The sequence below is a fragment of the Mobula hypostoma genome, chromosome 2 (genome assembly GCF_963921235.1).
Source record: "Mobula hypostoma chromosome 2, sMobHyp1.1, whole genome shotgun sequence".
Lineage (NCBI taxonomy): Eukaryota > Metazoa > Chordata > Chondrichthyes > Myliobatiformes > Myliobatidae > Mobula > Mobula hypostoma.
The window spans coordinates 21,504,579-21,518,455 of NC_086098.1; the positions used below are offsets into that span (position 1 = coordinate 21,504,579).

Below are 13,877 nucleotides of genomic sequence, written 5' to 3' on the forward strand. Positions count from 1 at the left end.
AGAGCGGCCCATTACATTGTTTTGTAATTTTAATATCTGGTCTTTTGTGAATAGTCAAGGATGAGGACCTTTTGCATACCTAGAATTACTGAGCCAAAATGAATCTGGGATTGTGCCTTCTAAATCTGTTAACCCCTTTTCAAAAGTCTATTTGTAAAACATTGCTATTTTCCCATAAACTTGTGGATTGCATTTCAGTCCTTGAAAGACTGCTAAATACCAATCTTGTATCACTTTTGTCTAACTGAAAACCTTTACTCTCTAGCTTTTAGCAACACATCAGTTTCTTAACCCTTTCCCATACGCACTGCATTACTGTTTTGCAGATCTATTTTCTGTTACAAAATTATAATGAACTTGATATGACTAATTTAGAGTCATAGAAAAGTACAGCTCAGAAACAGGCCCCTTGGCCGATCTAGTCTGTGCCAAGCCATTTAAACTGCCTACTCCCATCAACATTCACTGGGACCATAGCCCTCCATTCCCAACCATCCATGTACCTACCCAAGGGGAGTAAACCCCGAGGGGGAAAAATCCAGAGCTGGGGCCCCTAAAGCAGTTTAATGTTGTTTACAACTTCATTCTGGGAGTCTCTTCGACGACACTGATGCCAAGATGTATCCACACTTGCCCTTCCCTTGGACTAAATCAGTGATGTGGAGAGGGGAAAGCTGCTGCATGGGCAACAGCCGGTTCTTCAAATCTGCCTGCCCAGGCTTGCGCCCTGGAGAGGACACAGTCCACCAGAAGCGCAAACCCGTGATCCCCTAGGATCAATGGCAGCCTACTACTCTTTAAGTAATTGATATCTACAGTAATGGGTATAGGCATTATAAAGTCTCTACATGTTTTACTGTTATGTCCTAATCTTGTAAATTGTGTTTAAATATATTGGGATGACTTTCTAATTTACATTTCTAACTAGTCACAAATCAAGATTTAATTGAAGAAATTTGTGAGGACTTTAAAAGCTTTTCAGTGTAAATCCACATTTTGTGTTTGTGTTTGGTAACATAGTTGTGCTTATGGTATCGTAGGTATCCTCAATTAAACCGGATGAAGCTAAAATTCAACAGGAGGGCTTGAATGCTATTTTATCCAGTGTTCAAGAAATACAAGCAAAACAAGAAAGCCTTGACTCAAGATTAACTTCCTTGAAATGGTATTGCTACGTAGTGCTTCTTAATTGTTTCCTTAACCCGGCTACAAAATGGGAATGGAATTTTCTGTTCTTGTCCTTAGGTTTATTGGTTCATGTCGATGCAATAATTACTAGAACAAACTGAGAACTGGATTTCCTAAATGCTAGGCACTCAAATTTTGCTGGATGCCTTCTCTGAGTAAGGAGGACCAAATAAAATAAATTTGCTTAAATTTTATAAAATATAAATAAATTATTTTGAAATATCTTTGTAAGGGAATGCTTTCTTCATTTAAGAAAGATAGATCATGATGCACCATCCATGATTTTTATTTCTTCCCCATGGTTCCTGTTCTATTTTTGGAAAAATGATATTGATCTTTTATTATTGTATAGAAATATTATTGTATTGAAATATTGTATTTCAACAATAATTATCAGATCTAAAGGAAGAATGTGGAAAATGGTGACAAGATAGATACAGCCAAAATTATTAAGTTTGAAATTGCTAGTGATAGACGTTAAGAGATTCCCGTGATGGGGAATTTGTATAGGTAAAATTAATGTATTTAAAAAATGTATTTCTGATTGCAGTGGTTGCTGTCACTGTCTTCTATTGTGTAGTTTAAATTGAGCAACGTGAAAATTAAGAGAATAAATGAAAATGAAATGATTAGAAATGTTTTGATAGCCTTTATAACTTGCATTTTTGATTGAGTTGGATATTGGTCTTGTCAGAAAAAAATATTTTTTGTGGATTTGGAATAGTTTTCTGCAGTGAGATCAAGCAGGACTAATAAAGCCAGAGATCATATATTAGTGAAGCAAGTTCAATTAATAGTTAAATGGCAATTAGACTTTTATTTAATAACAAACGTGGAAAAAGAAAAGAAGATTTAGATACGGTCAAATGTTGTAGGATAATTCACACCATCCGTATTAAACTAGACCAAGCTTCTCATGAATAAAGTGAGAAGTAAGCAGTCTCTTCAGGAGTAACTTTAGTTCACTGCAAAACTTATTAATCTTGATGAGTAAGATCCATAATTGCCGAAACAAAATAAAGAACAGCACCTATAAAAGAGATATACAGCAGAATATGTATTGGCTGATATTTGTGACTGGAAGAACAAAATCGGCTGCAAATGAAGTTAGGAAAACTTGAAAATTGACAATGTATTTTAAATAGGGAATAGAGAGATTAGAAAATAATTACTTTATACTAATATTTACAGTATTAAAACAATTAGCATGCCGCATTTTCCAAGTAAGTAATAAATTGGATAGGAATTGACCACTTCAATGTAAGGAAAATAATAAAGAAAATGGGTTAGAGTGACAATTTCCCAAGACAGGTGACCTTAGTAGAGTTCTTTTTTAATGAAAACCCCCCCAAATAGCTTCTCCTAAATCAACCAATTTGATTAAGAAGCTATTTGGGGGTTGGAAAATGCACATTTACTGTTTGAGAAAAGAAAGTGAGTACTAACTGCTATCTACCAGATGGCTTAATGTCTATTGTTAGGAGAAATTATAAATTTAGACTGCTGACTGAACATTTTTTTAAAGGAGGCTAGGTAACTTCATTAATGTTACTTGTGGCTGGTAAAATGTGAAATCTTTTGAATGTGTAATTGAAGTAATGAGGGAATGCCAGTCAATTTGGAATTGACTGCATGGTAGAAAAGAACAATATCAAGATATGACTAGTGGATTTGCAATTAATCATATTTATAATCTTTTATCAGATGGCACATGAAAGAACATCTTAAGCAATGTAAATAAAAGCATTATATCATAAATAATATTTTATACTTTGGACCTAAAAAAAATAAAATAAAGTACTTGAAGTGGTGGTGGCACTGTAGCATAGTGGTTAGTACAACACTTTACAGTAAAGGCGATCCAGGATCAATTCCCGCCGCTGCCTGTAAGGAGTTTGTACATTCTGTATGTGACCGTGTGGGTTTCCTCCGCATGCTCCGGTTTCCTCCCACATTCCAAAGACGTACTGGTTGGTCAGTTAATTGGTCTTTGTAAATTGTCCTGTGATTAGACTAGGATTAATATGGGGGATTGCTGGGCTGTGTGGCTGGAAGGGCCTACATCATGCCGCATGGCAATAAATAAATAAATCCAGGAATATTAAAGGTACAAAAAGACTTGCAGGTCCATAAAATTTACCCGAGGCCAACAGGATGCCTGTCCTTTTACCTAGAGCAGTAGAATTTAGAGTTAGAAGTTTTGATATTGGTTGAGCAAGATCTATTTTGGACCACACAGATGTCTGGACACTGCAGATTAGGATCAATAGTTTGGTCTTGGAGAGAATGAAAGAGTTTTACATTTCTGCAGAACCACTTAATGCATAAGGATGTCACAAAATGCTCTATAGTTAAAGTAATTTTAAATTGAAGGTTTTTTTTGTAATATGGGAAATATGTTAGCCATATTGCATACAGGAAGCATCCACCATGAGCAGTCTGATAGGATCAATTAATCTTAATGCAGGTATTTCCAACCTGGGGTCCACAGACCCCTCGGTCAAAGGTATCGGGTCTATGGCATAAAAAGTGTTGGGAACCCCTGCTTTGATAAAGGAATAACTCCCATCCTGTTTGAAGTAGTGTCAGTCAGTCTATTACATCTCCCAAGTGCCAGATGGGACCCTGAATTTAAAATCTCATTAAGTGGATAAAATCTGTAATGTATAGTAATCACTTAGTCTAGTTTTTTGTTTAGAGTGAGAACCAAAGCCTCAATTTTACAAGATGAGAATGCTAACACCTAGTGTTGAATGAACTTGATTAAAGGATATCTAGACTCCCGAGAATTAATGTATAAGGATGATATAATTTCATTGTATTCCTGAAATTTAAGGGTTTGCTGGAGGGAAGGAGTTTTCAATGAGAATTATTTTATAAAGAGGTTGGGGACTATTTTCTCTAGCTGAGGCTAAGGCAAGGGGGCGTCAGTCTTGCTCTAATTTTGTCTTTCATGGAAAAACTGCAGGCTGCAAAAGGTAAAAGGTGTTCTAATTTCTTTCAATTTACAAATAAAAACTTAATTTAAAATCAGAAATGCATTTTTTTTTTGTTCAGTGTTCCTTGGAGATGTGTGCCAAAAGTGAGGGAATACTGTTAAGTCATGACACTCGTTGGCTGATGAGGCTAAAGGGCCTAAGTAGCCTGGTTCCATTTCCATGTTAATTCAAAGCCACATACAAACAAACTGAAATCTGTTGATTTTTATTTTCTCCCTGCCCCAATCGTAGATTGTAACACTTCAAGCTATAATGGTTCATAGATAATTCTTTATCGTCACTTTAGTTTTTAACAATTAGAAAGCATTGCTGTCAAGTTGACTTCTTATTTGCTGATTGACAGGGAAAATGAAACTCTGTGGAGAGAGATTGGTGATCTTAGGCAGAAACATGCCCAGCAACAGCAAGTAATCAGACAGGTAAAATGTTCCTGCATTGTTTCAAATTCTGTGTAAAATGTCATTAAAGAGGCTTTTTGAAATACTGTCCTGTGTGCTTAGGTTGTTAGTCCTTTCCAAGCTGTTTAAGAAAGCTGCAATGGTGTTTCCAAATTTAACTTTGCAAAAATTATTTCAAATTTAATCTTTTCATGCTAATCCAGTTTATGTGCCTCCTTCCACATAAAAAAAAGAATGACTCAGAATGAATAACTTCTAAAGTTTGACTTAAACTGTTAAGTTTCCAAAACTCAACGCATTATTCAAATTCAATAAAACATGCTAGTGATTATGCTGCTCCAAAGATTATGTTAAAGGATCCCTACTTTTAACAATATTTGGAGCAGTACCATCAAATGATATTAAGACTGATAGAAAGATTAGGGCAAATGTTACAAGGTTGGAAATTTTATTTTAATCCTGTATCTCTGTGTGTATCTCTGTGTCTGCGTACTGTATTCCCCGAACTTAAAATCCCAACTTCTAACATGACTGAGTATTTGAGACCAACTAGTTGGTTCCTTTTTTTCTTATAGAAAATCCTTCAGGATCATGAATGATATGTTTCCATTCTGGTATTGTGCATTTTTAGATGGCTGGTCAGACTACCAATGGAACTGTAGACTCTTCCATGGATTGGTTAGGAGCAAGGTGGTGTGCTCTTTGTATCACAGAGCTTCTATATGACCCCAATGCATACAGAGCTTTGAAATACCCACGTGCTGCTCCTCTGCTTTGATCTAGAGATTCTCAGGAGTCAATGAGTATGCTGTTCAACTTCAGTGAAACTTTAAGCACATCCCTGAATCTTTTCTTCAGTACATCTGATCCCTTCCTATCGTAGATCTTGGAACCCGTGTGTCTGTTTGGGGTCTGGTTTTGAGGATGCAGAATGTGGTCAGCCCAGTATAGCTGATTGAATGTAACTAGGCCATCAGTGCTAGATACTGCTTTTGGTTTGACTACCCTTCTATTGATCTTATTCAGACTAAACTCTCATCAAACCGACTTTCTGGCTCCCACGTTAGCTGAATCAGTTAATGACCACACCTTTTTATTTAAAAACGTTTTCATTGTTTCCCGTAAGAGAACACTTCATGATTTGATCTCCACAAAACATGTTTTGTGCTATTGTTACCTCTTTTCAACAACTTTGCATCCCATCTTCCACCTACACAAACTTAAATTCATCCAAGAAATCTCAAACTTGTGCAAGCTCCCACTGGCTCAAATTTATTAGCCATTGCCCCATGAGTATTTCAGGTTTAAACTCCTCGGTGACCTCCTCCCTTCATCTCTCCAGATTTGATTATCTTCCATTCCTAATACTGTCATTTTCATCCTCCATTCCTTCTCCACCATCATAGGGCCTAGTTGACAAAATAACTGAACTTTTCTCTTAAGGCTTCTTTTCACTTGTCCATAAGCTATCATCTGCTTTGCTTTTTTCAGAAGAAGCATCTGTAAACTAAATTTGTTTATTTTCCTGCATTAAAATTAGTATAGTTTATTGTCATATTAGAACATAAGAAATAGGAGCAGGAGTAGGCTATCTGGCTTGTCGAACCAGCTCTGCCATTCAATAAGGTCATGGTTGATCTGGCCATGGACTCATTTCCACCTACCTGCCTTTTCCTCATAACCCTTAATTCCACTACTATACAAAAATTTAAGAGAATATTGGATAGATATGTTTACTGAGGTAGCCTCCACTGCTTCATTGGGCAGAGAATTCCACCGATTCACCACCCTCTGGGAAAAGCAGTTCCTCTTCATCTCCGTCCTAAATCTACTCCCCCAGATTTTGAGGCTATGTCCCTCAGTTCTAGTGTCACCTATTAGTGGAAGCAACTTTCCTGCCTCTGTCTTATCTATCCCTTTCATAATTTTATATGTTTCTATAAGATCTCCAGTCATTCTTCTAAATACATCTGGATGTAATGAAATTCCTTGCATGAAACTCAGTAAACAGTATACATTGTAATAATAAATCTGCCAATAAATACAAGTGCAGAACAGTGCATAGAGTGTTTTGCAATCTGAAGTGATGCAAAAAGAAATGTTGAAGTGGCAATAGAATAATTGGGAGAGCTAGAATTAAGATTTCAAGAACATGGTTACACCATCAGGAAGAGGGTTTGAAAGAGGTGATTGGTTCGAAAGTCTGATAGAAGAGAGCAGTAAGTATATAAGTAGTGGTTCTTAAGTATAAGCCTCTGAGCTTCATATAATGTCTAATGCTTTTGCATTTTTAAGAAATGGTTAACTACTTTTGTTTAGTGTTTATACAGTATTACTTAGATAGTAATACGAGGAGAAAATCAGGTATTTCTTACTGTTAGTGTAGCAGTGGTTGCGTGAACATATTCTCAGCTGTCTATGACTTTGTTAGGGGAAAGATGTTGACTTTTCAGACTTGTAGTTGAAAATTCAAAATATTTACACTCCCTGTTTTTCAGATTATTAAATTTATCGTTAGTTTGGTGCAGAATAACCAAATTGTAACTTTGAAGCGGAAGAGGTATGCATGTCTATTTTGCAAATATATTTTTTCACATTGGGGTGTGTTTTTGTTTCAGTCATGTCCCAATAATTTGAAAGCATTCAGGTCTCCATGTAATTGTATTTGGTTTATAAATATAGTTTTGAATGAAACATCTTTTGAAACATTAGTTGGTAGAATGGTAAGTGTTAATTTCCCCAAGACTATGAAATGATTTTTTTTCTGGATATTCAAGCTCATGAGAATAATGTTCTTTAATTTACTTCTCAAGAAATTTCAGAAAGTAATCCACATTATTTTGTACATAGTGCAATGTTAATTCACTTAAAGTATATAAGAAAACGTGCTTTGCAGCTGCTTTTAAATTTCAGTATTTAACTTCAGTATGAAATTCCTCAAGACATTTGCAAATTGGCATATCTTAGCACCTCAATATGCACTATGAAATCTTACCAATTTTACATTTATAGTAGCTTTTAATTTCAAATTTGGATTACATCCTGCCTTCTGTCACACAAGTTGTTTACCTGTACAGTTTCAGATAAATGCTTGATGATTACCAGTAACATATTGACTTTGTGAGTGACAACAAAAATAACGCGATCAGAATTTGGCTTACTATCACTGACATATGTCATGAAATTTGTTGTTTGGTGGCAGCAGGACAGTGCTATGCAGAAAATATACCACAAATTGCAGTAAGAAATGTATATATATTTAAAAGTTGCAAAAATAGTGAGGTAATGTTCATGGGTTCATTGGCCGTTCAGACCATTGATGGTAAAATCTAATGGTGATTGATTGCTGTTTTGAAATACTGTTGAGCCGTGTGGATTATTTGTCTGTTTTGTAACAAGCGTTTTGAAATTTAAATGGCAGTGCGTAGACCTTTAAATATTTCTGCCATTAAGCTCTGCTCATTTGAGTAAAAGCATGGGTATACAATGATATAGATTGAAGCAACATTTTTCTCATGCAGCTTGATAGTTTGCCATGGATATAGCAATCAAGCAGTGAATGCTTAAAATCCTAGTCTAATATGAAAGTACGTGAATATATGGTACAACTTTCTTTCTTTAATATAGGGTTCAAATACCACATGACAACAACTTGTCATGCAAAAATAGTTCTATTTGCTAATTTTTTTATAAACATCTTGTTAGATTTGCTGTGAGGTGTCTGACTGATTATTTTAGAGAGGCCACTTCAGTTTTTGATTTATAAAGGGCAGTACAGAGTTAATAACTCTGAGGTGCATTGTTAACTGTGCTTATTCTTCCTTTGGTCTACTCAAAATGAATGTTTATATAAAAACTATTGGGCATTTTCTTGAAGAGGTAAGAAAATTTATATTCTCCCAGAAATCTGAGTTTTCAAGACCTTGAAATGTTATCCATCAGGCTGAAGTTAAATAACTTGTGAAGCAAAGTGTTAGTAGTAAATTCACTGCTGTATGGGAGTTAGATGATGCCATCCTTTGTATCCACTTACTAGTTTAATAGAGTTTTGCGTTATGTAAGTGAAAGAGTACCTCTGGCTCTGATTAGGATATAATGTATTTGTAGGATGATGGAAAAGTACAGCACAGAAACAGGTCCTTTGGCCCATGTAGTTCATGCCAAGCCATTTTAACTGTCTACTCCCATCGACCTGCACCAAGATCATAGCCTTCCATGCCCCTACCGTCCATGTACCTATCCAAACTTCTCTGAAACATTGAAATCGAACTCACATGCACCACTTGGACTGGTAGTTCATTCCACACTCTCATGTCCCTCTGAGTAAGAAGTTTCCCCTCATGTTTCCCTAAACTTTTCATCTTTCACCCTTAACCTATGACCCCTAGTTGTAGACCCACCCAACCTCAGTGGAAAAAGCCTACTTGCATTTACCCTATCTATACCTGTTGTAATTTCGTATACCCTCTATCAAATCTCTCAGTCTTCTAAGTTCCAAGGAATAAAATTCTATTCAATCTATCTCTATAACTGAGGTACTCCAGACCTGGCAACAAGCTAGTATTTATCAAGCTACAGTAATATTCTTTACCAATCAAGTGCCTAGCCTTCCAATTTGTTTTTCCTTGTTTGTGTAAATAAATCCAGAAGCTAGAATTACACAATCTAGTTGAGTTTTACTATTTCATGCTTGGTTCTTAGATTATATTGGTTCATATTTTAAGCTTGTACATAACTTTTCTTTCATTACTCTAGGCCAATAATGATTAATACCTCTGGACCATCTAAGCCAAAATACTTTCATCACATAGTCAAAGAACCTGATGATGCGACTCATGTAAATAAGCACCTTTTTGAAGTTTTAACTTTTTTTCACTTTTTAAGATGTAAGGTTGGAAATGATTTTTAAAATTTATGTCTGTCTTGTTAGGTACCTGTGCATGGACCAAATGGTGTGAAGCAGTGTGTTAGAAACTTAGATGATATTGTCATTTGTGACATCACAGACAGGCCAACAGAAGAATCTGAAAAGGATGAAGCATCTGTATTTGCTACTAATGAGTATGATTAATTCCCAATTGTTATTTTGCATACTGTGATTGTTGAATTACAGTATTCAGTTGCAGAAATGTTCTTAACTGTAAGTGTAAAACTTGGAAATAAGAAGGGGCCATCACTTTGGGGTTATACCACATTCCTGCCCATCAACAGTCAGTGAGTGATGATGAGTGTATACATGGGCTAGTCACAGGAATGTGCAATGTTAAAGTTATGGCGGATTCTACCTTCATTGTTATAAACTATTGATCCTTCTATTGACTTAGCCTTGGTGTGAGGGGCTTAGATGGAGTAGAGTTTTTAATGGTGTATCCAGGACAATTTTTGAGCCAATATATGATGGATAGTCTACTACTTTCATGAAATTAAATAGGCTAATATTCTAAATCGTGGAAGGACCAATTTCAATAATATGCAACAGAACCTGGTGAAAATGGATTGAGAGCACCCGCTTGCAAATAAAACATCATCCAACAAGTGTGAGTCTTTTAAATGGGAGATAGTTAAAATTCAGGGCCAGCAAGTTCCCCTGAGGTTGCACAGTAAAGATGATGAGAGAAACTTGGAGTATCCGAGTCCAAGTATTCCAGTTTGAGCTTCAGCACAAGTGAATAGGATGGTTAAGAAGGCATCTGGGATACTTAGAATTAGTATCCTGAGATATATAAAAGCAGGAAGATTCTGGGACAACTTTATGAAACATTCGTTGAATCACAACTGGAGAGCTTTGTGCAGTTCTGGTTGATATGCTGTAAGAAGGATGTGATTGTAATGGAAGATGTACAAGGGATTGTCTAAGTTGTTGCCTGGGAGGGAGCATTTTAGCTATAAGGGGAGGCAAGGTAGGCCAGGTTTATTTTTATTGGAGCTGAGCATGTTGCAGAGGAATCTGATTGAGGTATGCAAAACTAGAGGCATTAGAAACTTTTCTTAGAGGTGTCCATAACTAGTGGCCATGGGTTTAAAGATACATGGTTGGAGGTTTAGAGGAAATTTGTGTTGGAATTCTTTCATTTGGGGGTGGGGAAAAAGTGCTGTATGATCTTGATTGACTACATTTGTCAGCTTCTTAATTTTCATCCTTAAAATTAACAATGAAAAATCACAGAATTGACAGCCAGGCTCTGTTCGGTTTTGTGTAGTGTAGTGTCCTTCTAAATATGCATCTTTTCAACTTACTTTTAATATAATAGAGGATTCATAGATAGAACATGAATAAACAGTTGACATTTCAGGTTGAGACCCTTCTTCAGGACTGGAAAGGAAGTGGGAAGACGCCAGAATAAAAAGGTTAGGGGAGGGGAAGGAGGATAACTAGAAGGTGACAGGCGAAGCCAGATGGGTAAGAAAGATAAAGGGGTGGAGAGGAAGGAACAGAACTTTCAAATCAGATCTGATTATGTTGTTCAGGAGACACAAAAAAAATGGGAATTTCAGATGATTTCTGTGGACCTCAAAACTCTCCAGTTAGTTTTGACTCAGACAATCATGAACAATTTTGGGTATGCTGAGACCTACAAAGTTGGTTGTTGCAGCATTATTTATGAAAATATACTGTGATTAATGCTACTGTACAAAATGTGGCTCTGTGCTGTGATGAAAGTACTTCTGAGAATACTTCCATGACTTTGCATAACTTAATGATTCCATTGGATCTGTTCCTCCAGATTTCTGTGGTATTAGGTCCCTACACCCGTAGAAAATACCACAAAAGTAAGCAGCTCTTCAATCTGTATGTTCTTTGTTGTTTTTTAAAACCATACTGTGAGTGCTTCTAAATAATGGCAATTCAGCAAGAGAAAAAAAATCACAACAATGATTTGGACTGGACAAAGCCATGCAACTTGGGAAAGTGTTATGGAGATCCACTAACAATACTTAAATTGATTTATTTTAATTAAAGGATTAGTACCATTTGGAAAATGGAGATTTTGAAAGGTGTTAGATGCTGTCCTTTAGCACTATCGCTGAGGGTATGTCATAAAGTACCCAATTTGTGTCTTTAATTTTCTTTTCATATATCTGTGTAAAAAAAAAAGTAAGCAACTTTAAAAAAGTTCTAAAATTCAATATTGTTGAATCAATATTTTGTACATTCTTATTGATCTTTCCAGAGTTACAGAACAGGATAATTCTTCACATAAAGTAGTAAATACTGAAAATCAGGAATCACTTCCATCATCTGAGATAATGGATGTATGCAGTACAGACCAAGTTATGAACACTATGATAAACGACAACGTTGAAATAACAAATACCGAATCATCAATAAGTTCTGAAGATCCCATATCTATGATGGACTCCATTTTGAAAGACAATGCAGTTATTTCACAGAATATAAATCTTCTTGGCAAGTGAGTAAATGTAAAGTTTTATTTTTGATTTTTGATGCAATACACGTTCAGAATCAGGTTTAATATCACCGGCCTATGTCATGAAATTTGTTGACTTTGTGGCAGCAGTAAAATGCAATACATAATTTTAAAAAAAAGTTTCAGTAAGTGAGTGCAAAAATAGAAATAAAAACATAGTGAGGTAGTGTTCATGGGTTCAATGTCCATTCAGAAATCAGATGGCAGAGGGGAAGAAGCTATTCTTGAGTCATTGAAGTGCGCCTTCAGGCTTCTGTGCCTCCTTCCTGTTGGCAACATTGAGAATAAAGCATGACCTGGGTGATTGTGGGGGGGGGGGGGGTGGAGTCCTTAATGATGGATGCAGCAATTTTGAGGCACCGCTCCTTGAAGATACTCTGGGTATTATCGAGGCTTGTGCCCATGATGGAGCTGACTAAGTTTACAACTCTCTGCAGCTTATTTCAATCTTGTGCAGTATCCCTCCACATACCACATACCAGATGGTAATGCAGCCCGTTAGAATGCTCTCCATGGTACAGCTGTAGAAATTTGAGAGTGTTTCTGGTGACATATCAGATCTCCTAAAACTCCTAATGAAATATAGCCGTCATTGTGTCTTCCCTGTAATTGCATCGATATATTGGGTCCAGGGTAGATCCTCAGAGATATTGACACCTAGGAACTTGAAATCAATCACCCTTTCCACTTATTCCACTTGGAACATTTGTTTTAAACTTAGAAGTGGAAATATATTCTGTGTATTTTTACACTACATATTAAAATCTTGCTGTGTGCTTACTGACTGTTGCATTTGTCTGCTTAAGTAATTGCATTAGTTTGTAGATTGTGATGTTTTTGAAATTTTCTTAGTTGGTAGACAAATTAACAAATCATTTCTTTGTATATAGTAGCAACAGCCAACACCATTTCTTTTAGGACTCTAGATGAAGTCAATATATGTTCATGACAGGATGAGATCAGCATTGTAAGTTGTATGATGTGAAACTGCACACAACTGGCTCTTCCATGAGTATACCTTATAAAGATGCATGCATTTATGAATTCAGCTTTTTTATTTACTTATGCGATTCACTGATTTTGTCATAGTATATGTCATAAACATAGAGTTGGTCCTCATTCAAAGTTCCTCAGCTTGAATCAATACCACATTAACAAGTATTAAACAATCTCTGGTCTTGCAGGGTAGAACTTATGGATTATTTGGACAGTATTGACTGTAGTTTAGAAGATTTTCAGGCTACGTTATCAGGAAAACAATTTAATGTGGATCCAGATATTCTGTCAGATGTAAGTACCCATCATGTAACTAGGTCTGAACTGGATTTTTCACTTGTACCAGATGTTAGCTAATTATTCCTGAGATAAAACTACATCTTAGATTTTTTTTTATATTAAGTACAGTGAATTCTGGTTAATTGGGGCAGATGCTTATTTGGGATAATTCTTAAAGAACTAAAACCAATTGAGAAAATAGCTGGGATTTTCTTTGTTTATTTGGGACATAGCTGCTTAATTGGGACAGGAGATTTGCTAAGCAGTTTCCAACTAGCATCGTTTGCGTGCACTTATGAGGCTGTTAGATGCTACACCATGCTTTGAGCGAACAATTTTGAAATAGCGTCAGCTGCATGTGTGTGTTCAAAAAGGAGTGATTTTTGTCTAAGAAATAAGCAGTAAGACAATTTAGAACTGTTTTGCTCTCTGCAATTCAAGCATTTGGGGTTAGAGAGGTGAGAAACAGCTGAGATTGAAAATGAAATGGTTTCACTAATTCAAGTTACAAACTATAAGGAATTCGAAGGTATCGACAATCATCTTGAATGTTGCAATGAAAATAAAGATTTGGAGAATGCAACAAT

The 13,877-nt window shown here is 35.9% G+C and overlaps 1 protein-coding gene across 1 annotated transcript in view; it reads left to right on the plus strand.

Moving 5' to 3' along the window:
- The window catches only part of hsf2 (heat shock transcription factor 2), a 45,652-nt gene that overhangs the window by 19,188 nt on the left and 12,587 nt on the right, over positions 1 to 13,877 (plus strand). The window contains exons 4-10 of the mRNA XM_063033992.1: positions 1,041 to 1,165; positions 4,531 to 4,606; positions 7,084 to 7,145; positions 9,341 to 9,422; positions 9,516 to 9,646; positions 11,758 to 11,997; positions 13,200 to 13,305. Of these exons, the coding sequence (XP_062890062.1) occupies positions 1,041 to 1,165; positions 4,531 to 4,606; positions 7,084 to 7,145; positions 9,341 to 9,422; positions 9,516 to 9,646; positions 11,758 to 11,997; positions 13,200 to 13,305 (822 nt within the window). The remainder of the gene's footprint in view (positions 1 to 1,040; positions 1,166 to 4,530; positions 4,607 to 7,083; positions 7,146 to 9,340; positions 9,423 to 9,515; positions 9,647 to 11,757; positions 11,998 to 13,199; positions 13,306 to 13,877) is intronic.